This window comes from Anser anser (assembly GCF_964211835.1).
Source record: "Anser anser genome assembly, chromosome: 3".
In the NCBI taxonomy this organism is placed as follows: domain Eukaryota; kingdom Metazoa; phylum Chordata; class Aves; order Anseriformes; family Anatidae; genus Anser; species Anser anser.
This window is the reverse complement of record NC_139722.1, coordinates 116,708,176-116,732,971: the sequence shown is the minus strand read 5'-3', so window position 1 is coordinate 116,732,971 and position 24,796 is coordinate 116,708,176. Positions and strand designations below refer to the sequence as shown.

The following is a 24,796-nucleotide window of genomic DNA, read 5'->3' as shown; positions in this document are numbered from 1 at the left end:
TAAATAACAGGAATGTAAATAACCTTCTCTGCAGCCCTTCCTTAGCTGCCTGTAGCACTGTCTTACACCACACTGAGGTTAACTCCAGGTTTCTGCCATGGTCCCCATAGCACAGCCGAGCTCACAGCTCGTGTCCCACACAAGCAAGCACGTGGGTGCTCCCTGTGCCCACCCGCTCGCCCATCCAGACCCAGCCTCTACCACCGTATGTATGGAGCTGCAAACTCGACAGCCAGTGGCTCTTCCTGTTGGCATCCCGATAGCTGGAACTTATCTATCCTTAACATCAGCTTCAGGAAACAGAAGTTTAAAATGCAATATGCTGGGTCAGGAAATTGCAGCCTTTCTCCCTTGAACTCTGAAAGTGCACCTAGTGAGAAAGGAGCTGCTTCTGTACTTTGATATTTCCTGCAGATTTGAATAAAGAGACAGATGGTTAAAATGTATGGCTTTGAGTACGTTAAGAAAGTAGCTGTTCCCAAGGCTGTTGTTTTCTGGGGTGTCTATTTGTTTATATGTATTATATAAGCATATATTTATCTTTTATGCATATTCTTAGTTTTGCGTAAAAAGTTAAATAACATCAGAACCATTTTTGACCAAATCTCGGCTTACATAGTTAACAGGAGGAGCAGCGATTGTTTTATAAGCAGAGCTCTGAAAAGTTTGTTTTATGTCAGAGCAGCTTTTCTAGAACCAGTTTTAAAGTTAATTATCAAAGGCAGGCATCTTCTATCCACCACCCATGACCCCCACTGGGTTTGTTGTTCAGCTTTCCTTGGGAAAGAGTCGCTCTACAGAAGAACATCTTCATGGTGTCACAGTCCAGGGAGCCGAACACGTCCGAGCTAATCAGCTTAGAACATCAGTACCATCTTAATGTGGGATTTGGGACCTTCTGGATGCAGGGTGAGAAGCTGAACTAGTCTGCAAGCACATCACTTTATTCCTTTTGCTTTAAGCAAGAATAATTTGCCTTTTTTCTCTCATCTTTCTTCCTTGTTGTTTTGCCCCTGAAAACTGTGCGGCAAAAGCAACCTCCAGGGTGGACACTAAATCTTCTGATGCAGGCAGAGCAGTGATAACATCTGAACTGAGGGTGCTTTTCCAGGGCATGCTTGACAGATGTAGCAGGGCCTTTTAGGATTTAGTACTGGAGCATATCTATTACCCGCGCTGCAGCACAGCTTGGCAGGAGCTGTGTGGTAATCTCCCATGAATTCTGTCTGACTTATCAGAGCATCTGAACAGGTTCCTGCAGGATGCAGAGTCACTGCACCAAGTTGGGGAGAGACAGACCGTACACTTCCAACTCCTTTAACTCTTGCTGGCCCAAAGCCTTTCTGTGCCGAGGCGGTGGTTTTCCTTTTGGGGAGGAATTGAGGCGTTTCCATCTCTCCTCCTCGTACCCCCGCTTCCTTGTTCCCTCCTTCCCTCAGCATATGATTTCAAGGAGCAGAACCTAATTTCTACATATCTGAGAGGGTAAGAGTAATTGCTTTAATGGCGTGGCAGCCTGCCTATTTCTTTGGCAGAATGCAGTAAATATGATACATGTGGTGGAATTTTAGCTTTTGGTGGTTACAAGTCCAGGACTCTGTTACATATAGTAGTGTGTGCTTAACAGCTTTATTCCCTGCCTTTGCAGTATGTATTTTATCTTGGTCTTACTGAGCGGAGTATTTAATGCTCTGTCTTCATCGGTATAACAATTACCTTGGCATTTTATACTTCTATATATGTGTGTGCGTGCACACATACACGCTTGCACACACAGGCATGCATGTATATATTAGAATCCACCACACTAAGATTGATCACAAACACAAAATTGTTTAGATCACAGATTAAAGTTTAATTTTGGAGTTTTGCTTTAGGGTGAGAATTAGCTTCAGAGTGTGAGTTGCATAGGAGGCGCTGTAATTTGTTTTAAGGATAAGGCCTTCAGGCTGCTGTGCATAAAATGAGCATGATTCCTTATTCCCACGGTTGATTTTTGAATGGAAGTGCAATTAGAATTTTTTCACCCAGAAGCGCATACAGTACAGAGCAAAGATAATACCTTGAATGCATATCAGCTTGGGGAACTTCTCCTGGAATTTTATTTATTGTTCACCTAGCACTAATTCAAAAAAGATCCATGCAAACCCTAACAATACACTTGCTCTTTAATTTGGAGTCTAGTGTGTTTGTAGAGACTCTTGCAGGGGCTTTATTATTACTGAGTGAGATTTCAATGGTGAATTTTAATGTCGCACACAGAAATGTGCAACCAGTTATTTCTGATAGAATGGAAACTATTACAAACAAAACACCAATGTAGCAATAGCCTCTGTTAATCCTCAATTGCTGCAGATATTTTCCTGTCACACCAGGAAGCTGTACTGCCGCCTGGTATTGAACAGCCACCATCTGCATATGAGAGGTATATAGATGATATTTTTTTCTGATTATTGATGCTGATCACATTCATCTTCCACTGGAAGAACTGAACAATCGATACTCACAGAATATTCATGTAACCTGAGAAACAAAGGTGAATTCCTGCATCCAATTTTTGGATGTCATGGTCACTAAAGAGCCAGATTCTGCCATTTCCACTGCATGATATCAAAAAGATATTGCCTCAGGTAGACACATGTTAGACATCGCCTCAGCCACGCACCATGGAAAGAAGGCAGGAAGCAGGAATTTGTATCATAATTTGGGAAGTTGGTTATGTAAAATGGTTGTTTTTTTCTTAGAAGAATTTTTCAGAAATTTGTTGGGGGGCAGGGTGGGGGAAGGTACCTATGTGTATAAGAACAAACCTCGTAATTCCCGAGATAGTCTGAGTTTGGGTTATTTATTTTGCATACCTGGGTTGTATGGGAATCCATAGAGACCTGTGTGTATGTTCAAAAATCACACCACACCGCTTTGGAAGAGCTGGACTGCATTAGGATTTTCAGTATCTAAGAAATTCCAAGGGAAATTACAATTTAGGCAAATTACAAAAGCCACATATATACTTCTTAAAGTCACGAACGTTTTTCCTAAAAACCTGCTTTTGCAGCAGGGTCCCAACATGCTTTTCAGACATCTCCATCGCCTTGAGGACCTTCCCCCATACAGTGTCAGTGCTGTGGGGAAGGTGCACACCAAAACCAAGCAGCAGCCCTGGGGACACAGATGTCTGGAGGGACCCTGTGGGTGTGTGTGCCCTTGCATGCATTGCTTCTGGAGCAGCGGGGCTTGACAGGGCTTCCAGCATCACCAAAATCTAGCCCATAGCAATTCCTTTCATTTGAAAAAGGATGCTTTTCTCCCCTATTGAACAATCAAAAAACTTTCTGACATTTATTTTGATGGGAAAAAAAAAAAAGGAAATCTATTCACTTATTACAAGGACCAGGAATCATAAATCCAGGTTGGCTCTCAGACACCTTACACACAAATTGTATTCAGGTAAATGGTCCCTAAAAATGCCTTGATAGTACAATGTACATCACAGTTGCTAGAAAGGAAATGTAAAGCTCCCCGTTAGAAAAGATAATACAAAGGAAAAAATGTATTTTCATTATTCTCCCATAGTTTCAAAGTATCTCAAGATTTGATTCAGGTCCTAAAGATATTATAAGGCAATATGTATGTTACCTTTGAGTCAACTATCATGTCTTGACACTTGATCAGTCTGTAAAACTCCCGGAAGAAACAGAAATAAACAATTTTATTCCTCAAACAGGAACTCATGCAGCAGCAAGAGCAAGAATGTTTTTTCTCTCCTAATATGTCTGCAGGTCCTGTAATACATTTAATTAGAACACCAGGGTCAAATACAACATTTTTGTACAATCTCTTTCAGAAATATGACCTAGATTAAAAAAAGAAAAAAAAAAAGGAAAAAAAAGGGAAAAAAAAAAAGGAAAGAAAAGAAAATCCCCAATAATGACAGTTTTTGAAAATTCCAAGGACACACTTGCATTGAGGTCATCTTATCTGTATCACTTAGAAGTGAAAGGCACATTTAAACTGAGGTTCTGAATGTGTTTTTGATTTTATGCACCTACATTTGCACATGCAAACTCCTTTATATGTGCTGTTCTTATTTTTCCTACCAATTTTCACATTGTTTTTCCACTTATACTATAAAAGCTCAATTTCCAGGAATGGTTTTGTTGATGACTATACCTTTGCAGGTTTATTTGGCTTGGTCCAAAGTGGAGATTTTAAGTAATGGTTTTAAATCTGAGATAATGCTACTGAAACTACTGGAGAAACTGCAGAGAACTATGAAATAGTACTACTTGCCATTTGCTTTAGAAAATGGAAAGACTTTTCTTGCTGTTTTTGCTAAATACTGATGGCTCAGATCCAAAGGGGAAAACTTTTATCTTGTTCTCTTTGAGGCAGTTGTTTCTGTTGTGTTTTCTTTTTTAAATGGCGAGTGGTTGTCTTTCATTCCGTGTTTTCCTCAAGCACCCAAATATAGCGAATGACTTCTTCCTCTGGCATGGTATCACAGGAGGAAGAAAACATTACCTGTGGCAGGACAAAATCAATCTACTTTATCTAGAGAAAAAAAGAAGGAAAAGATAGAAGAATATTGAAACAATTTTAAGTATGTTTTGAAACAGCATCACTTCAGAGTGGAGTTTGGTTACACGAAGTAGAAGAAGGAGCCCAGGGGGCCCATCCTGCCCCTCAGGAGGAGGTGTTCTGGTTGAGGTGAGGCTGTATGCTTGCCCCAGACTAAAAACAGAGAGCTTAAGGGTTAATGCAATGCGTTTGCCTGAGCCGCTTCAGTTTCCAACTCACTGCCAGAGTTAAGGACAAAAAATATAGTAAGATAATATTAAGTATCTGTCCTGGACCATAGCAGTTAAAGTGAGTTTTAGAAAACTAGAGAGAACTATTACGTTAGAAAGATCTAGTGCACTCATGTTTCTGCTACAACGTACAAGATCAAAACATCCTGTAGGTATGGCCCCACAAATTCCCACCAAGCAGAGCACAGCTTCTCTTCCAAAACCCAGATCTACCTGGTGAATTAAAAGAAAAACTTAATTAATGCTGCCAGTAGAGGGAACTGATGTACATGTGAGTAGATGCGGCAGCATTTCTTCAAGAAAAAAAAAGTTTAAAAATATAAACACAAGAAAATCCTCTGGACTTCAAGAGAGTGTCAAAGCTGCCATTTGCAGCTTACATCAGTCAGTGACTGGGGACCAGAAAGGGAGGGCCTGGTGCACTTTCCTTATTCCTTATTGAAGAGTCCTACCTTCTGCAATAGAGTTACTCATGGAGTAAAGTACAAATGTGGCAGAATTTAGCAGATGTGAGGATGTATCCATGGGGTTTTAAGAAGAGAGATTTTGGATCATTTTGGATTTTTTGAGACCTCTGGATGAAGCTTGAAACGGGCTATTTGAGTCAAAGCAGCAGGTTTTTTTTCTTCATTTCTTTTGCTGTAGATTTATGTAATGTTCGTCTTAAAGCACAGAAGGGTTAGGATATCGAGGTGGGCTGCTAATGAACCAATTGATGTCACTGTCTCTAATGTAGTTCCTGTTTTCTTCCAGTGTGCAAAAAGCAAGGGGCAAAGCTGGGGGGTCAGAAAGAAAGAATCAGACAGTGAACAAAATACATATGCTTTCAATGAAAATAAAGAGATAAAGAAAAGGCAGATATTAAATAACCCCTTGAAAACAAAAATTGCTGAGCGGGGCTGAATATCATTTTTGAGAGGTTCTGCTTAAAGTCGTTATGCTAAAGTTATTCTCTTTGGAAGCAGCTGCCAATCTAGAGAGAGCGGCAAAACTATACATGAACAAAAACGGACTGCAGGAAATGTGCTGTATTCATTCACCTTTTAGAGAAATCTACTCTTGACAGGCAGAAGGCTTTACTTCAGTTGTAGCCATGGATAACCCCTTTAAAATCCTTTATTTCAAAGGCATTCAATGAATACCTTTATTTATTTTATTTATTTTTGTTATCTGACATACTCCTTTGAGCATAGACGGGAGGGAAGTAGAGAGATGGGTGGAGCCCAAACCTCCTTCTGGGGCAGCATCCATGCTTATGAACCACATGAACCACTGAAGACAAGCCTGAGAACATTGTCTCCTGCTTCCTAATATTAAAAGCAGCTCAAATGAGAAACCTCTCTTCAGGTTCTGAAATACTGGGGCAAATGGTTGGTGGGTTTTTTTTTTTCTTTTTTTCTTTGCCTTCCCAATTCAGGTTTCCGGATAGGATTGGAACTGAATGTGCCAAAAATACCAGGATAGAAGCTGTTCTTATGGGTGTTTCCATCTGGAATCTAATGTAGAAATGCCAGAAATCCTGTAGGAAAACCTGTTCTCATGTGGTTTCCTGCCCGGTTCAACATTTTTGATATGTTGGGAGAGTTTGGATTTGCAGCAGATAAGCAGAGAAACTGGATCTGAATGCCAAACTTTTTTGAAGTTTTTCCATCCCCACTGGAAGCATTATGAGGCCCATAGGCATAACGTATATAGGCTCTCCCCTGCAGGGTAGGGTCTAAAGCTGGCTGAAAAGCAATAAACAAATGCATAAATATATTCATGAAGGAGTAGGACTTTGCTCTTCAGTTCTTTGCAAGCCTATTTTAACCAGCTTTGCTATTTAAGACAATCTTTGGTTATTTGCACAAATATTTGGATGTCCGAAAAGTTTTATGAATGTTAGCAAGAACATGCACCTGGAAGGTTATTTTCAAGTGTTTACTTTTCATCATTTTCTATTTATTATTCTCCATTCAAGTTTCTTGGCGTGTGCGTGTGTGTCTGATTAGCTCACAGAAACCAGGGTCAGGTGCTTTCGGCTAGGGCTTGGCACCCTTCCCAAAAAGGTATGGTAGGCTGTATTTTCCTTTCCCAAATTCTGGTCCAAACATACCAGCAGGTAATATCTGGACCCTGGAGATGCTGATACCCCTCAGAGGCAGGAGGACTGTGGGGAGCCGAATGGTCTTATCCTGCCTCTGTGAGATTAAACTCGGTGGGGATAGGCAGTGTGTCCTCAGGCTCTCACAGAGTCCCCAGTGTCCTGGCTGTTATTTCCAGTCTTCTGCTGCAGAAGCTCTTTCAAAATCCATTCACCTGTCCATGACACCACTGCCTTAGCTTGCTGACCCTAACCTCTGGTTATCAGCCGTATGCTGGCACTCAAAATGGTGCTGCCAGGCGCCACTTTGCTCCCTGCGCTGAGGGGCCAGGTTGTGCCCTGTGAGGGGGCCGCCGGAACCTTCTGGAACCGGCCGGGGCCTCTCCTCACAGAGCCCCGCGGCCGATACCTGGACACCTGCATGCGGCACAGCCATGAAGCAGCAAAATCCTGATGGGCAGGAGTTTGTTTGTCCCAGTTATTTTGTGAGTGATACAGGGCCAGGAAAAGGTGGCTTTTAGAAGGGAAAAAGAAGTGGCTTTTAGGAGAAAAAGAAGGCGGCTTTTAGGAGCCCTCAGGGGCTGCTCGCCTCAGCTCAGGTGCCACGTTGCTGCCCTGCTCCGGAGAGGTGCTGGTGGTAAAGGGAAGCTTCTTCCTCAGGTAACACCTTCTGAAGAAGGTAAGCTTAAAAATAAAAACACTTCCACAAAACTGTGTCGTAAACTTCTTAAAACACCCAGAAGCGTTTTGCAGTGCCAGACAAACTTTCTAACCTTGTAGCCCTGAGCTGGTGGTGTGAACCGGCCGGGTCCCGACCTTGCACCCCACTGGGGATTTACAAATTCAGCTTTTTTTGTTGCCACCATTCTCGCCAGAGTTTTAGCTCTCATAATGTCACCTGGGTTGAGGGGACATTGGGGTGACAAGAGGGGCAGGTTCACTTGCTGTGGTGGCCTGTCCAGTGTAGGGCTGAGACCGGGTGTGCAAGATCTTCGGGAGCAAACAGAAAGAGACTTTTTAAAATCATTTTATCTCGTGAATGCAATTTGGCCTCTTTTGTTGCTGAAGAGTAGAGTCCTATAGATTCTCTGCTTCTGGCACCTTCAGAAATTGAATTTCTGTGGAACAGAGCCCCACTGCATTTAGTCCCCTGTATAGAGCTCCTTTCATCAGGCTAGTCGTAGGCGAACACATGCTGGGGGCTTTCTTCTGCTTAATGCATCTCCATGCAGCAGCTACAAGTAAAAGTGGAAATTTCCCCATAAGAAGGCGCGCAAACACACACACACACGCTTTAGAGCATAGGTATTATATTTGCACAGGCCAGTGCTTACCTGCCAGAAAGCTGTTTATTTTTGCAGCTCCCTCTCTTTTGAGTGCTGTACTGCTGTCTTTCCCTGCTATGGACATGCATTAACTCCCCGTATCAGCTGTTGGTAGTGATCTGTGCAGACTAACATCTGCATTAAGTTTGCAGAGCTAGTCAAAATGTTTACCAGAACTATTTAATAGGGAGATCAATAGCAAGTGCCTCTCTGTTTGTTTTAACGAAACAAAATTGGTTGCAGAGCAAAACCTTTTTAGAACAACAACAACAAAAAGCCTGGCATTACTCCAGCTCAGTGTAACAATGCAGGGAAAAAGGGCATCCGTAGTACTTCCTCAGATTTATTTTCATTATACAGTTATTAGGGTAGGGGAGCAGTGGATGGCTGCTGTCACAGGGACACCCTATCCTTAAAAAGCAAGTGTGTTCAGAGATTCATTTGGAGGTATATTGATTTATGGCTGTTAGCATCTGCGTGTCAGTATGCGAACAAGTTCTGCTGGTAGAAACTTGTTGAAGCTTCAAGTGACACTTTTGTGCTGCTGGTTTTCCTTCCCCACAGAGGAAGCTCTTCTCAACTGTCCCGGTTTTGGTGTCATGCAGAATTCCCTGTAAGTATGTTTCCTTGCCTGCGGTCCCACTTGCTACCAGAAGGCAATATATGAAATCACTTCTCCAAAATGCCAAATTGGTTCCTCACTTAGGGGCTGAATGCAGTAGGCCTCATACCACTGGTTGTCCCATGTAATGCCTAACTTGGAAACAGGTAGCATCTACAGTTGGTAATTGACAAATTCTGACAGTTTCAGTCTGGCACAAAATATCAGTGGAACATGGGGAAATGGGGAAAACAAATTATTTTCTGTTTTGTGGAAGATAGCTGCAAAAGGCTCTTTAATTACGTGTATGCAAAGTAGTTATTAATTTTTTTTGTATTGATTTGAGAAATAGTGGATTTTTGTAATTAGCAGTGGTTAAAAAAATACAACAAAAAACTCATCTTGCTACCTCATCTTGCTAAAATCTATGCATGTACTTAACTTTAAGCAGTAAGGTACTTCCTCCCAATGTGTTTAAACATGCCTCTTAATAATTAGAGGACTGGGTTTATATCCTACCTTTCCAGACAGCTGGTGGGTTTTTTTCAGTCATCTTCACTTCCTAAAATGTTGTGATGTAGCAAATTAGCCATTTCTCACCATTTATTCTGCAGAACAGAAATAAGTGAAATCTGTGTCTGAAAATTAGTGCTGTAGGCATGTGAAATAAATGGTAATCTACATGGCAGCAATCAAATAAATATGTTTTGCGGCTTTTAGATGAGAAGAAGTTGGTAAGTAAAACAGAGAGGGAAGAGTTAAATATTCTGGCAAATCTTGTGTGTGAAACATGGGGAAGGCTCCAGAAAAAAAAAGTTAGGAGACATGAATCATTGACTGTGGAAACACATAGAGACATGTCAGAAGTCTTTTCTTACTTCCAACCCTTCTCCCACCCCAAAGGCTGTGAAGCATTTGAGTGCATTTATGCCATTTCAAGTACCTTGTACTTTTCAGAAGTTTAAAAACAGTTGCAGTTTTTGAGATCTTCCTCTGCTGGAAAATGCACTACAATTCCATTGATAAATAGCTGCAACAATAAGTTAACTCTGTTAAATTTGCACTTTTTCTGGCTTCAGCCCCAGAATTGGGTGTCCTGACAACTTTGTCTCCCAGATGGAAGTGCCCCACAGTATTTATTGTTGTGACCTGCAGCACCATAAACTGTGAACATGATGCTCCTTCACCTTTGCCTTGATACACTGTAGGAACAGAGATCTGTGACTTGTTCGGGATAAGGCATGTTCCCTAATGCTTTCACCATTCTTGTTCCTCTTCTCTGAATCCTTTACAATTAACCAATTTCCTGCTTGAATTTATGCCCCCAGGGATGTCTTGCATATTCCCACAGCTGTTGCACCTTCGCCAAAGGCACAGGTAGGATAACCTCTCTTACTCCTTCTTGAAACTCCTCTCTGTTTATCCAAGGTCTGCACCAGGCTTTGCAGCTACCAGGCTGCACTGAGATTTTATGAGCAGTTGATAGTAACCGTCGTTTTGGCATTGCCCAGGGGGAGGGGTGGTCTTTGTTGCTGGCTAGATGATGGCATTTTGTCAAAGTGCATATTGTTTCTTTTACGTTTTGCCAAATGGTTCAGTGTGCTTTGTGTGCTCTTTGATGTAGCTCTCTTGCAGTCTCCCCATCACCTGCAGATTTTATTAATAATGATTTTATTCTTTTTTGTTGTTGTTGTTGCTATCATTGATTTAGAATGTTAAATTGAATGGGACTAAGGACTGATATTACTGGCCCAGTTAAAACTATTCCTACTCAATTTCCAGACTTCTATTCATAGTTACATTTTTAAACCTAAGGTGCCATTTTTTAATCCGTTTTAATGAATGCCTTGTTTCGTTTGTATCATTCTACCCACCAAGTCAAGATGATATGTAGAAGCTGATCACATACCTTACAAAAATTTAAGTGCAGCGTACCAACATCATCACCCTTATCAACCAGTTCTGTGATCTCTGTTTAAAAAGAAAACAAAACAAAACAAACAAACAAAAAACAACTAGTGAAATCTATTTCCTGTAAATCTGCATGGCTGGAAGCCATTTGTATTTGCTCCTTTTGTATTGTAGTACATAATTCTTGGATTAACTGTCCCATTACCTTACCCCAAATCAGACTGACAATCTGGAGTACCTGGAGGACCCCATCTGCTTGTTCTACGTTTTGGAGAAATGTTACTTGTCTTTGGTCCTCTGTAGCTTCTTCCCTGGTAGTATAAGTCCCATCAAGTCCCCGTGGGGTGGAGAGCTTCCCTGCCTGCTCTTTGAAAACTCTTGATATGCATCTTCCAGCTGACTTACTTCAAAATCTCTCTCTTTTTAGCTGTTGTTTTAAAACTCATTTGACTCATTGCTGAGTGTGTTTCGTTATTTTTAGAGAATATGCACAGAAAATCTATTTCCCAAATACGAAGACAGGTATTCATTGAATCCTTACATGTTTTCCTCATTATTATTGCATTTCTACTATTTTTATCCAGCAACAGATGACAACATTTTTGTTTGCAATACGCTTTTAAAGTCTCAGATATCTTTTCCTCATTGGTTTATCTTTTTTTTTTTCCTTTTTTTTTTTTTCCCTTTCTGGCTCTCTTTGTCAATTTTCTACAATTATCAGCTTTTGGTTTATAATTGTTATTATCAGTTTTCCTTTATATCATTTGTTCTTTGTGTTGAAATAAATGTGTTTTCCTTCTATTTCTACTTTTCCACTGATAGTAATTTTTAAATACTGTCAGTTTCTTTCTTGGTTGCAGAATTGTGGCCTTTGAAATCTAGGAACGTATTCTTAAGACTTTTCTGATTACCATGAAAATGAATTTTTTAAACAGCAGTTATATGTGTGAATGTGCATACTGGAACTCACAAACACACACATTACTTTGGACTTGATTCTATATGTTGACAACAAATATAATCAAGTCATGATCACTGGCATTCAAGAAACCATTAATTTTTACATCTGGGATCAGTTCCTCTGTATCTGTCATTAGGCAGTCTACCCCAAGCTGGTTTGAGTTAGGAAATTGGCTGCCTGTAATTTCTGAAATTCTGAGGACTTTTTAGACTGGTAGCCTGAGAACACCAGCATATGCCATTCAGATTGAAGTCCCATATGTTAACACAGCTTTTTTTTTCACCAACACATGATAAATAAGTCTTTAAAGAAGCTGGTCATCCTTTTTTTTTTAACAGTGATATGGTGATGTGTAGCAGGCTCCAAATAGCTCACCACCTTTTAGTTTATTTGTAACAGCATAGATCTCTGTGTGGTTGAAATCTTTTAGTTCTGATTTGCACAGACTTGCAAAGGTGCTGAGGGTTTTGGACGGTGTACCACACCCTTTCTTTTTTGTCCCAGCATCTCTCTGAGACGGGCTGTTGCCATTCATTTTTACATTCTGCTCATGTGAGTTTTCCCAGTAATATCAACCAAGTCAAATTTATGCTCATAAATCAGCAATTCTAATTCCTCTCGTTTATTATCCGACTTCTAGCAGAAGTGTACAGGCAATTAAATCATTTCATCCCTTTGTATATGTGGGTGCTTTTGTAATTTTGTTCTCACCAACGTGATTTTGAACTACAACCAAAACCCTCACACCATCTACCTAGGCAGTGATTACATATGTAGAATTTTCTGACTTTTTCTATTCATAGGACAGGAGGAGCATTATAAGATAATACATATGCACTCTTTCCTGATCAATTTTACCGACTACCTCTTGGAGTTGTATTTTCTGCAGCTTGCCTACAAGGATGTGTGTCTGTCCGTACACTCTTCTCTTAGTCCTTCACATAAACTTCCAGATCAATGATTAAGTATTTTCCCAGTCTCTTGCCCTGTCTAGTCCCTCTGTGGCTATTCTCCTTCTTTGCTACAGGGAGAAGCTGTACTTCCTGAGGAAGATGTTCAAAGCCACTATACTTCATTCTTTGGTCTATCTGTGATTGCACTTCCAAATCACAGTTCTGTTTTTTTAGCTTCATCACAGCTTGCACGTCATTCATAAGAAGTCTTTTTAGAAGATGAGAAACTAGAGCTGACCCACTGCAGCTCAGAGCCATGCTTGCACTGCCAGCCAGAATCACCTTGATGTCCTCTGAAAATGGACATTTCTCAGATGCATTCTCCAAACTCTCCCTGAAATTACTGTTTGCTGTTTCTTTTTGCCTGCTCAGCAGTTTGCCTGGCAACTGACTGACAGGTTAAGGGGAGCTGCTTTTTGCCAACCTGTCCCCTACAGAGATGGGTAAATCACATCAGACTGATTAAAAAGATCCAGGGATTCGAGCCATGAGACCATCACAGAAAAAACTAACAAATGGACATGTCTTAGGGGGCACATCTGAGGCTCCCAAAACCTTGTCCTGTGGCCAAACCAGAGACAAAATAATCAGTAGGATCAGGCATGTGACTCACCAAGATTTTTTTATCTGGAAGTGCTGGAACCTGCAACATATCCTCTGAAATACCCGCTTACAGCTTCTGAGGCAGGAGGAGGTGTGGAGCTAGCGGTGTCAAACTGAAGTGGCTGTTACAAAGTTGTTCACGGCATGAATACTGAGAAAAAAAATGATTTTGCGTCTGTGCCTGAGGTACCGTTCTCCCAGTTAGCCCAGCACGATAACTTCCCAAGAGCGCTGTTCAGGTGGTAAAGGGACCCGTCGCCAGCTACAACAGCCGTGGTAGGGATGAGGCTGGCGATGAGCCATTCAGCGGTGATACCGGTAATAAGTGCATTACAAAGGGCCAAGTGAGCTCTAATTGTGCTTTCTTCAATGTGATCATTAAACCTGCTAACTCTCCGAAAATTGGCTGTTTGTGTGCGTACCAATGGTCAAATACTGGCCCTGGCGTTGCCTGAAGGACCGTAGGGGCCCCATCCACCAACGATGAACTCAGGCTTGCATTGTTCTAGTGCTGAGCTCTGCCTTTTGGAACAGGCTTGTTATAAGCTTTGAGATGGTATGGATCAGACAAACACTAAGGAAGCTCTTGGCAGGGTGATATGAAAATTGCTGACCTTCAGCTTAGATAGTCTGGCATGCAGTGGCCTCCTGAGCATAGCTGGCCCTGGCGAGACGTGGCCAGCCTCCAGGTATCCTACACTTTTTTCTGTATATTCACTTCTTACTTTTTTTTTTTTGGTTTACTTTCCTTTTCATCCTTCTTTTTCTTCTTTTTTTTTTTTTTTTCGGTCCCTACCTGTATTTTTTTTTCATCTTTGCCTCAGCGATGCCTGCAGGCAAAGCCTCTAGGGTTAGGTTCAGCAGCACGAGGAGTGACCAATAATCTCTTTGCTAAGGGAGTTCCTGCTGCAGCGGGGGGCATGCACACTGCTGGTGAGGGGCCATTCTGTTTTATTCTCCGGGTGCTGCACCTGGATGCTGTGAAGCCAGGTACACACCTCTCCTGGACAGGAACATGTGTTCCTTTCTCTTTCAAAGTGATACATGCATTTGGACCCGTGCTGCTGCTGAGTATATTTCAGAATTAAAATATCCAGCCCTCTGAAATGGCAGAGGATTTCTTTTAAACCATTCCTAAATCAACTTGTGGAAACCTAAAATATATGGACAAATTAGATTTATATGAAACAAGGAAAAATATAATCATTTGGAGGTTATTAAATTGAAGGTTCAGTGTAGGTGTTCTTGGGGAAACAGGGTTTAGATCGTTTTCAGAGATTCCCCTTTCTTTGCAGACAGTCAGAGAAAAGGGGCAAGAGGCTATTGCTTGTGTTTGTTCCTAAAGCAAATCACCGTTGATAGGTCCAACTTTAGACCAATCGGCCTTGACAAGTTTCCCTTCAATTCGTTCTTGCGTGCAGTTTTAGTAGTCTTTAAACAGCGAGAAGCACAAAAGGTAGAAAGTTAACAAGACTCCACGGGGCTGTGAGATGGTGCCTGACAAGGGAGGAGAGGAGCTCCCACGACTAAAATATAGGTGGCAAAGAAGGTTTTGTGCTAGTCTGAGAAATTGGGAATCTTGTTACGGGCAAGGAAGACCTCATCTGCTCAGGCATAAAATGTCCATGGCAAATGTTTGTTTTGTCAGCTGAGTGTTTTTATGAGGTTTCTTAGTATTTTCAAATGTGTAATTTTTACATTAGTTAATTTTGATAAGTCAGTACTGCAACTTGTTTATTTCACTGGGGAGCTGGGAAGTCTTTTGGCTCTATTTGGGGTTATGAGACAATTGCTGGGCAGGGGGTGGGGGGGGGCCCTCTCTGTAGCACACCAGAGAAAAGATGTTTTTTTTTTCTTCTCTCCTTCTCCCTTAAAAGAAAGAGCTTGAGGTTCTGCTTTTGCCTTCTAAACCTGTACAGGTAATTAGCATCAATGATTTGTCCTTAAGAAGCAGCTTTGGCCCTGCATTCAGAAAGAAATGTGGTTATTTTAGACTTAGCAAGTGTGCTTTAGGTTCTGATCCGTAGCTTTGGTTTTCTTGTTATTCATATTGATTGTTCCAATTTGTATGCTGTTTTGCTCTGTGAGTTGTTGATCTGTTTTGTTTCTCTTCTGTTTTTCAATGGCCACAGGTTTCTAATTTTCTGTTTTCTTCTTAGGCTTTCAGGTTTTAATTCAATGTGTATTTTCCAGGATATTTCTCACTCACTTTGGCACCACTGTCGTATGATTGTGTTGCTTGCCTCTTCCTTCCTAGAGAAAAGGTTAACAGATATCCTGGGAGGGATATCACCCTCTCCCCAGTCTTATATAGTTATATATATATATATTTATTTATATAGCTCTTAAATAGTCAAAAGGTGTTTTTGATTACCTGTGGATTCTCCTTTGCTGGAAAGGCCAAATCCTAATGCAGATGGGAGCTGTCAGCTTTGTGTTGTTCGGGAATATGTTCCCAAACATATCCTTTACCATGATAGCTTTTGCAGGGCTATGATGTAGTGAAAAGCACTAGGATATTATAACTCGGATAATGGAAAACCATTAGCACTCAGCCTGGGAAGAGTGCAAGACCCTTTGGAAGTCATGTTGGCTAATAATCCCTCCGTGAGAGGCCAGTGCAAGGGGACTTCGCTGCTCTCCTGCACATCCCCAGCATCATTCTGCACACCTCCACAGGAGCAGGTTTATTGCTCATGGGCTTTAGGTTGTCAAGAATACAATGTGTGATGGGGCATCAAAGGAGTGTGGAAGACAACATGCGTGGTTCTGGGAGTGTGGGGGTTTGAAAGAAGAGGAAAATGCCCCTGACATTCCCATTCCTTCTTGCTCTTCTCGGCTGCTTTGAGACACTCCAAATCCCCTGGAGAGCCATTCACCAGTGCAAAGGAAATAACGTTATCTCTGCCTGTGTACAATTCAGAGCCCAGTTAACCAGTGTCTGGACAGAAAAAGACTGCCACCAGGTTTGGTCCTTTTAAAGCCTGTTATCCTGGACATTGGCAGAAAGGTAGGAGCTGTGCAGCCTGCCTACTCTGTCAGCATTTGTGCTCTCTGGTCATGAATTTAAGAAAGAGTTGCCAATATTGACATTATCCTACTCAAATGAAACCAAGGGGGTTTGATAATACTTTAAAAGCTAACTGATGAAACTCTGCAGCTTTAGTTTCCAAGCTAACGCCTGTTGGCCAGAGGCACTGTGTGTGTGTGTGTGTGCGCCTGTGCACGGATGGGTTCTCTTCTTTTTTAAAGCCTTTGGAGTGAGTTTTTTGGATACTTCAGACGTCCCTTTTTCTCACCCTCAGATTGTTCGCCGCCTCCCCAGCAGAGTGACATATTGTTTGCAGTGGAATTTGACAGGCTCAGATGGCAGTAGCTGCTGCAAGATTTTTTAGTTCTTGTTGGTGCTACGACAGGTCTCAACAAATTCCCTCGCCCACTCGCCCGTGGTGCATAAGAAACTTTCTCTAGTGTGAGGGGAGCTTGCCCATCAGTTTTGTCAAAATCTCAGCTTTCCTGTAAGCACGATGCAGAAATTCTGGCTTTCTGAATGTGACACAGATCTGCTCTAAGGCAGTGGTGTTTGCAGATTCAGGAAGACAGGCAGAGAAAGGCAACTGAAATGTGAGCTCCCAAATAACCCTGCTTTGGCTTCCCGATGAAGGTGAACTGCCTGGGGTATGTGCTGGGGAGAAGCTGTAGGTTTCTGCTGAGGGGATCGTGGCCCCATCCTGCGCGCCGTGTTCAGTGCCGCCATGTTCTCTCTGTCTTTGCTATGTACGCAGATCACAGATCTTCAAACGCACAAGTCCTGTCCCAAACACCCATGAGGAAGTAGCATATGAAGAGACATCAGTGCCTACAACGTAAACCTGTCAGCTACTCACCCACTTCTGATTGGTGTTTCCCCTAGTCTCCTTTAGGTGCCTGCTTTTGGACAAGCTGAAATTTGCCCTGACAGTCCCTAGTGTTCTCCACTCTCTCTGAAGGGGTCCTACCTGCTCCAGTAGCTCACTGGGCCGGGGGAGTCCTCCCATTAACCTCCGTGTAAGAGTAGCACCCTGGTCTTGGCATGCTTTTGGAACGGGGCTGTATGGGGCAGCTGTGGCAGGCAAGGCTGGTTTTCTGAGAAGAGATGAGTCTTTAGAGGCTGCGTACATCTCTGCGTCCCTCCCATTCCTGCAAGAGTGAGGGCTTTGGAAAACTAGGGGAGGAGTTTCCGAACAGATGAGCCCCTTTCCTCCCATTAGCCAGGGAGTTCTGGGGTAGGCCACTCCAACCAAACCGTATGTATTCCGTGTTTGATTTAGACTTGGACTTGCGAGGTTATTTTCATGCAGCAATCCTGAGGCCATCCCATTTCCAGGCCTTTCCTTGGCATAAGTAGCATTAGCCCGAGGGTGGCCCTCGTCTGTGCCAGATGCCCACAGCCACAGCAGCAGGAAATCAATGGGGCGTGGGGATATCCCAACCACTGCGCTTTGTCATTAATAGCCGTGGTGGTGTAGGAGTCCCTGTGGCATTTCCACATTACCTGGAGATTTCCCAAGGCAGGAGAAATCCTAAGGATAATTAAGCCTGTTTTATTTAGGGCTGAGCCGAGCCATCAAAGTGGCATAAAGCAGCCTAAATGGACCAGAGGATCTGGCGCCTTATGTGAAAACTAATCATTTTTTGAGGTGGTCTGGTAATTTCTGAGGAGGATGTAAAATAATTCACACCCACGTGTAGCTTTTAATGAGTAGAAAGGGTTCTCCACTGCCTGTTCTGGAACTGTGTTTTGATTATTTTAACAAAATGAAACAAAACAACGATGTTTGCATGCAACAAAGCGAGAGGAAGACAGGAACAGGAGCTTGGGGCAGAGTCTTTGTTGCTGTTTTCATCAGGGTTAAGGGCTCAGTGACCATTTGGAAACCTTTTATGGGCAAACTGGCTAGCAGCCAGTGCTGCAAATTTGCACTCCTGACTTTTTGATTAGTCAGTAGTCCATCAACAGCAGTAGAAACCTGAGAAACATTTGCAGCTAACCACGTGAAAAGCAGGTGTAATAAATCAGGTTGTTCAGGTTTAGTCCCAACTGGGAAATGTGGGGATGGAGGTAGAAATCATTCCTACTTTCCTCATGGTGCATCAGAAAACCTGCTGCATTGTGTGTCTGTCTCGTTGCAGAATTGGGGCCAAAACCAGGTGTTTTTAAACTTAGAGTGAGCCCTTCATCGCTGCTGACAGTGCTAAGCGGAAGAAGCCCTCTCTATGCCCATGCCCCGTTGGCAGCAGAGGCATCTTGTCTGTCTGTTTGCCTCTGTCCCTTGGGATGCGCAGTGTGGGCAGCCCCAGTGGTAAGGGGAAACCGAGCTCAGCTCCCCAGCTCCTGCTGTGCATACAACCAGGTTCTCCCTGGGAGCAAATCAGCAGAGCTGGTGACAGCAGAAGCCATGAAAAGACTGTGGCAGATGTGAGCCTGCTCTCCAATACTTTATGAATACCGAATCTGCTCCTTTTGCAGGGGGAGGGTGGCTGTCTGCGTAATTGCTTGTTATTTATAGTGTGTGGGATATACACTATATCAGAGTGAGGTGGTGGTGATAAAAGTAGCAAAGGTGCATCCTGGGATGGGAGCCACAGGCAGAGAGGACCAAAAGTGGGAGGGAAGTGTTGGTGCCGTGAAGATGTACCAGCTTCCGGAGCACATTTGAATGCTGCACCAAGCCCAAATGGAGTGTTGTTTTTTTTTTTTTTCTTTTTTTTTTTTCCCTAGCCTTTTGGGTAGAATACTGAACCAAAGTGGTTTAGTGGTTGTGAACCAGAATTTTGTAACAGCTTCACAAGAATTCACTTCTCCCCAAAGCTGTGACATTTTAGGATTAAACAAAACATCCCTGTGGCCCACAAGAGGTGCGCTATCATCAGATTTAGAAATGAATTTGAGGAAAAATTCAGGGGGCCATACAGAAAATGGCAATTTACAGTCTTGTCAGATGAGCAGGGAGTGAGAAGAAGGGGAGACGGGACAGATTTTGCTGAGGGGACACGGGGTCTCGGCTCCTGCTCCCAGTCTCCTCACATCCAGACTGCATGTCCCAGCCACAGACTAACTTTGTGCGGCCACTGCCTTTGCTGCACCTGGTCCGTAGTTAAACGGAGACCTTCAGGCTCTGGCCTTAGCAATCCAATTGCTTTCCTAAGTATCAAAATAAAAAAGAAACATAAGCTACTGAAATAGGAAGAAGAAAGAAGAGCCCTTCAACACCCCCAGCGCCAGTGAGGCAGCAAGAGCAGAAACATCCAGAGATGGTTTGCACATTCAGTGCTGTGAGTTGTCAGTGGTGGAGATTTGACCAAAAAAAAAACCTTTAATAGCAATTTTAAGGAAAATTTAGTAACAGCTAAGTGAACCACTGAAACCAACTGAGCTGAACAAGGGAATAACAACAAAACAAAAAGCCCAGTGTGTGTCTGTTGCCTGGGGCAAGCTACAGCTGATGGATAAAGTGACAGACGAATCCTTCCCTCATTTCCATTTTAATCTCTGTCTACTAATTGTCATCAATATCATCAGGGTCACTAGACCACTAGTGCGAGTCTACAACCTTGCACAGAAGCAGCAGCTTTATGCCTGCCTGTCCCTAGGGCTTTTCCCCTTTGCTAACCCAGTCTGCGTTAGGAGACACATTGGAGGGGGCAGAAAGCCTCTGGGGGAAAGGTGGGTGCTGGTGCCCCATGAAACACAGGAGAAGCTACTCTTAGCACCCCGGCATTAAAATACAGGACAATTGCGGTGCTCTTTGAAATGAAGATTATTTATGCTCCCTTTATGCCAAGGCCAGGATTCAAAAAAAAAAAAAGGCGGCTGGGAATCCAGCTCCCATTGGAAGAAGGGGCTCAGTCCGACTCTTAAATCAATGACTGTGTGATGAAAGCATGCTTTGGATCAGACCCAAGGAGGACAGTCAGAGTTTTCTGCCCGTTCTCTGTCTGGTGGTTTGTCTTCCCCTCCTTGCTGCTTGTTATAGCATATGTAACATACGTGAGGTGCCATGGGTGTACTCGAGGGTGTCTCTCATGGCGACCCATCACACGGTCCCTCAGAATTTTGTCCTATCATCCCCCTGTCCAGAAAAGGCACCCTTTTGTCTTGTAAAGGTAATGTTTAACCCAGGGGCTCCAAGCCAAATCCTGGCCTCTGTGCACAGCTTGAGCACAAATTGTGCCCATGGCAACTACGCAGCGACTCGCTTGGTTGGAAACCTCCCATCCACAACTTGGAGGCAGCCATGTGGTCCCCTGCTTCTGCTGCTAAAAAGTAATAGATTTTTGGCAGTAACTCTGTACCTTTATCCTGTACCAAATACTCTCTTCTTTATAGATGCTGCATGTCTGGGTGTTCTGGTTGAGGCTCCAGGTTTGCTCTATTGGTAGTGCTCCCTCATGACAATTTTCAACTTTTTTTTTTTTTAATTTATTTTAACCCTGTGGAGTCTCCTCCATCTCTTATTAACTCAGTTTCTAGTTTCTCTACTCCATTTCCTTTGTGTTCCCCTCCCTAACTCTCAATATCCCTTTGATGGCACCATCCTTTTCTCCTCTCCCCAAAGTGTCCCTCATTTTCCTGACTATTCCTTAGACTCCCCAAGCAGGTATCCATTTCTTGTACAAGAGATGCAAGGATAAGAATGAACTTTTCCTCTTGATTTGGGGTCTCTTGAGTTCAGTAACTGCAGGTGACTCCTCCACCAATGCAGCTGTAGCTGGTGATGAGGACTTTGCATCTGTCCCTTTACTAGAGACGATGAGCCTGTTGTAGGATGCTGTGGTTTTGAGGTTCTGCATTTGAAAGACAGTGCCTGTCTTCCATCTGATGGGTGGGGAGAGGTAGCTGTGGTCCTGCAGGAGGTCATCTTGGCTTTGTGATGGACCTCTTTGGCTTGCTATTCCATTTCTATTGCTTTTCTATTCATCTAGTGAGTTAGGAAGGCACCGTTGCAACATTATAATTCTCCCGTGTGTGTCTGTCCCTTGTGTGGTCATGTGGCAGTTTACCATTTTGGTGTGCTGCAAGATGTGTAAGGAAGGGTTGGTGCTGTCTTGTTCTTGTGTTCTGCTGTGATTCACTGCTAGTGGTGTGAGCAGGGTGGGGAGCGGCACCGAGACAAGAAAAAATTGCTCTGCGAAGCCGTGTGCTGCAAATCTTCACAGGGAGTGTCCCCCTGCTCCAGCATGGAGCCTTCAGCGAGGCCCGTGCCCTGTCAGTCGCAGTCCCCACAGCTGCAGCTCCAGATCTTTGGAGCTTACCAGCAACATATTTGCAAAGCTGCCCTGCTGTGATCACTGATCTCTGCCAGCTTAAATTTTGGGAAATGCTTTACACAGCCCTTCCCCTCCCCTCCTTCAACCCCTGCAGGTCTATGTACAAGAAAAGAAAGATTTAATGTTTAAGCATAAGCACTGGTCAGACAATCTGCAGCGTATCTTCTCGAAAACCCAAAACAGGTGCTCTTGGGCCATCAAAGTCTTGAAGCAGTTAAACTTCCTTTCACCTCTGTTGCAGTTCCTTTAAAAGAAATAGAGAGATCTTCAAAAGGTGGAAGGGTGGCAGGCCAGAAACGTAAAGCGTGTGCAATCACTCAGATACAAGTGGCACCACTAAAAATTGCCTTCATATATCAGCTTATGGTTTACACACTGTGGCAGAAAGGACGCTAAAAGGTCAGCAGAAAAAAAATATATATGTCAAGCCTGGAGCTGTGACTCCAAAGGTGTGGAAAGACATGATCTGAGAAGGGTTCTAGAGGGACTGGATAAGTGCTTGATATGGCAGGATTTTTTATTTTATTTTATTTTATTTTATTTTTTGCAAGAGAGCTGCTTGCAAACGTCAGCACAGAAGCCAAGGTATATACTCGCAGTAACCTCTTGCTACGACCCCTGGTGACAAGACGGATAGTTCCATTCATCTGTGGGTGAGCAGCAGAGGCTCTCTGCATTTTTTACTTGAAGCCCTGGATGAATTTGTTTGCGGAGGGGAATGTCACCGTTGTGAATGCTCTGATCACTCATGTGCCCATAGTGAAGTCGGTTGTAAGGAAAGGAGGGGGAATCGGGGGGGCAGAGTGAGGAGGAAAGCAAGCTTCTCTCTGGGGGTCTCGGAGATGCCAGCTTATATCCAGCAAAACATCTCCAACCAAACATTAATGGAGGATGTGACTTCGAAACGGAGGGATCAGCAAATATGCCGTAAATTAATAATGTGCCCTTTTAGTAGCAATTGCTTTATGAAAATTGGTAAGGCTTTTTTCCCTCCTTCCCCCTTCTTGTAGAAATAGCTCTGAAATAAGTGGGTCTCACTGGAGTTTTGTTTAAGACTGACCCCTTACTTTATTAACCGTGTAACATTTTAAGGTTGTTTTTTCCTCTCTGTCTCCTCCAGCAAGTCTCTATTGATCACTGTTTACAGTTATAATCCCTTTCAAATTTATCATCCATGACTAACACCACATGTATTGATTAGTGCTGACGGATGTCCCTGTATGGTATATACCCACAGTGATTCTGGCCAGTGAAGTACAGTAGAAATATTTTTTTTCTCTCCTTCATTTGCTTTTTATAGCTTTCTGCAACAACCCCCCCCCCTTTGTTCTCAGTGTGGCTAACCTATTTCACACAAACGCTGTGGGATTAACATGTCTAAATTTAGGACAATTTATTTATTCCTGATGAAGTCTTTGAAAGTGGAAGGAAAAGAAAGGGTAGTGGTGTTGGTTTTTTTTTGTTGTTGTTTTTTTTTTTTTTCCTCAACTGGGAAGCTACTGGAAAGAGACAGGCCCTGTAGGAGATCAGATTTATGAGGGACATCCACACGTCTTAACCTAAAGCCTAAAGTAACAAAGATGTAAGGGCTAGTTTTTTTAGGGACAAATTAGATGTCACTGGTGACTAAGGACAAGGTGTCCGAAATCTGGACTATAAATGGAGTCATTTGTCAACAATGCATTTTTGCTTGCCTACTGCAACATTTCCTCCATCTCTTGTTGGCCAGAAATAGAGTTTAAGGTTAATCTCTTTTCTCGGACACCTTGATTAAACTTGAATTTACAAACTTAAAAGAAAAAAAAAAAGGCAGCCTCATATGACCTCAAGGCTTTTTGTATAGTAGCAGCATCTAATTTTTGTCACCTAAGGTATTGGCTTCCTAATGGCTTCAGGTGAGCTCCTAACATTTCTGCATACCTCTACAAGCGTCTTTTTGTCCCCTTTCTTCCTTCCCAGGAAGCCCCTACCTTTTGAATGTCTGTTGTACACCAACTCACCTTTCTCCATACCACAGCCCAAAAGGACGTGATTTTTAAGTAGTGAAAATTGCACGTTCCTTGAAAATCCCAGTGAGCAGAGAGATGTGCTAAGGGAGATGAAAGCTCACGCAGGCCAACCTGACGCTGCAGCCTGGGGAGGTTGGGTGCTGCTGAGCGAAGCGGGGCTGCCCAGCGGTCACTGTTAGTGGGTGCACATGGCAATTACTGATTAAGCGACTCCACTGACTCATTCTCGTTAACCCAAAGGTGTGAACTGCACCTTTCAAAGGCTGGGCTCCTTCCAAAATTTAATAGCCCATTTGTAAGGGTTTCTTTGGGTGTGCTTTATGCAATAGCTTAAATACACATTCTCATACATGCATTTTATTCCAGTGTAATAAAGCAGCAAGTATTAGAGTTGTTAAACCTCAGTAAAAAGATTTTTAATAATAATTTGGCATTTATTTAATATATAGCCACTGTCTTATTAAATCTAACTCTTTAGATTTAATAGAATAGTTTATTGTGTTATAGCATTGCTAATGCGACTCTATAGTTATGGTTGAAAAGGCATTTTCATTATAAACTCCTGTTTGCAGGTGCCTATAACTTCTTGAAGTACAGTACCTCTTTTATTTCAATGTGAAATCACTCACTGTACTTCTTAATTTCTTTCTTGCATCTCCTTCTCAGAAACAAGGACATTTTGATGTTAAAAAAAAAAAAAGAGAGAAAAAAGAAAACCAGGAATTACTGAGGAGCAGCATTAGAGTTGAGAATTAAAATGCACCAAAGGCAGAGTTCAGAGTTACGGAGCTTATGATACACTGGACCCTGATCAAGCTGCTGTACCCATGTCTGTTAAAGCATGAAGTTTGCAGTTTGTTCAGTAATGCGCAGTGCCACTGTTTTGACAGAGAAGTGTGCTGGCAAGATGGGGTTGTCAGAAGGAGTGCTATCACTGAACTCCCTAATTCTTGCCGTCTTGATTGACTCTATAAATTGGCACGACCTGTATGTCAGGGCAGGGACTCTGGAGTTTCTTTTCAGTATTTTTTTGCACAAGGGATGCCAGGAGAGTATGATAGCTGTGAACGGGTAAAGAGAAGGAGTCAGATCTGTGCGCCTGGGTTTGCACGAGCACACACAGCATCTTGCAAGGGCGCTGACCTGCCCGGCCTCGCCATTTCCTGTGGTTTCCTGGAAGAAATTGTATTTTTCCGCAGGGCTCCTCAAAAGGCAGCTGCTCCTTGCTTGTG

At 42.8% G+C, this 24,796-nt stretch overlaps 1 protein-coding gene and 1 long non-coding RNA gene across 11 annotated transcripts in view; one reads left to right on the top strand and one right to left on the bottom strand.

Annotated features, from left to right (window-relative positions):
• Window positions 1-13,387, bottom strand: part of LOC310896866 — a 20,323-nt gene extending 6,936 nt beyond the window's left edge. The window contains exons 1-5 of one of the 3 annotated variants that reach the window (XR_014581881.1): window positions 13,256-13,387; window positions 10,727-10,788; window positions 9,337-9,425; window positions 3,637-8,126; window positions 1-2,954 (exon numbers count right to left, since the gene is read on the bottom strand). The exon at window positions 1-2,954 is cut by the window's left edge and continues 6,936 nt beyond it. This is a non-coding gene — a long non-coding RNA (uncharacterized lncRNA). Of the gene's footprint in view, window positions 8,127-9,336; window positions 9,426-10,726; window positions 10,789-13,255 lie in introns of all 3 variants that reach the window. The other 2 variants (XR_014581882.1, XR_014581880.1) reach the window with 2 other exon arrangements.
• The window catches only part of LOC310896863 (uncharacterized protein), a 202,306-nt gene that overhangs the window by 73,414 nt on the left and 104,096 nt on the right, over window positions 1-24,796 (top strand). For 5 of the 8 annotated variants that reach the window (XM_083829747.1, XM_083829742.1, XM_083829743.1 and 2 more), the window contains one exon: window positions 10,146-10,194. The exons of the other annotated variants lie outside the window; for them this stretch is intronic. In XM_083829747.1, coding sequence (XP_083685873.1) covers window positions 10,146-10,194 — 49 coding nt within the window. The remainder of the gene's footprint in view (window positions 1-10,145; window positions 10,195-24,796) is intronic. 8 annotated transcript variants of the gene reach the window in all.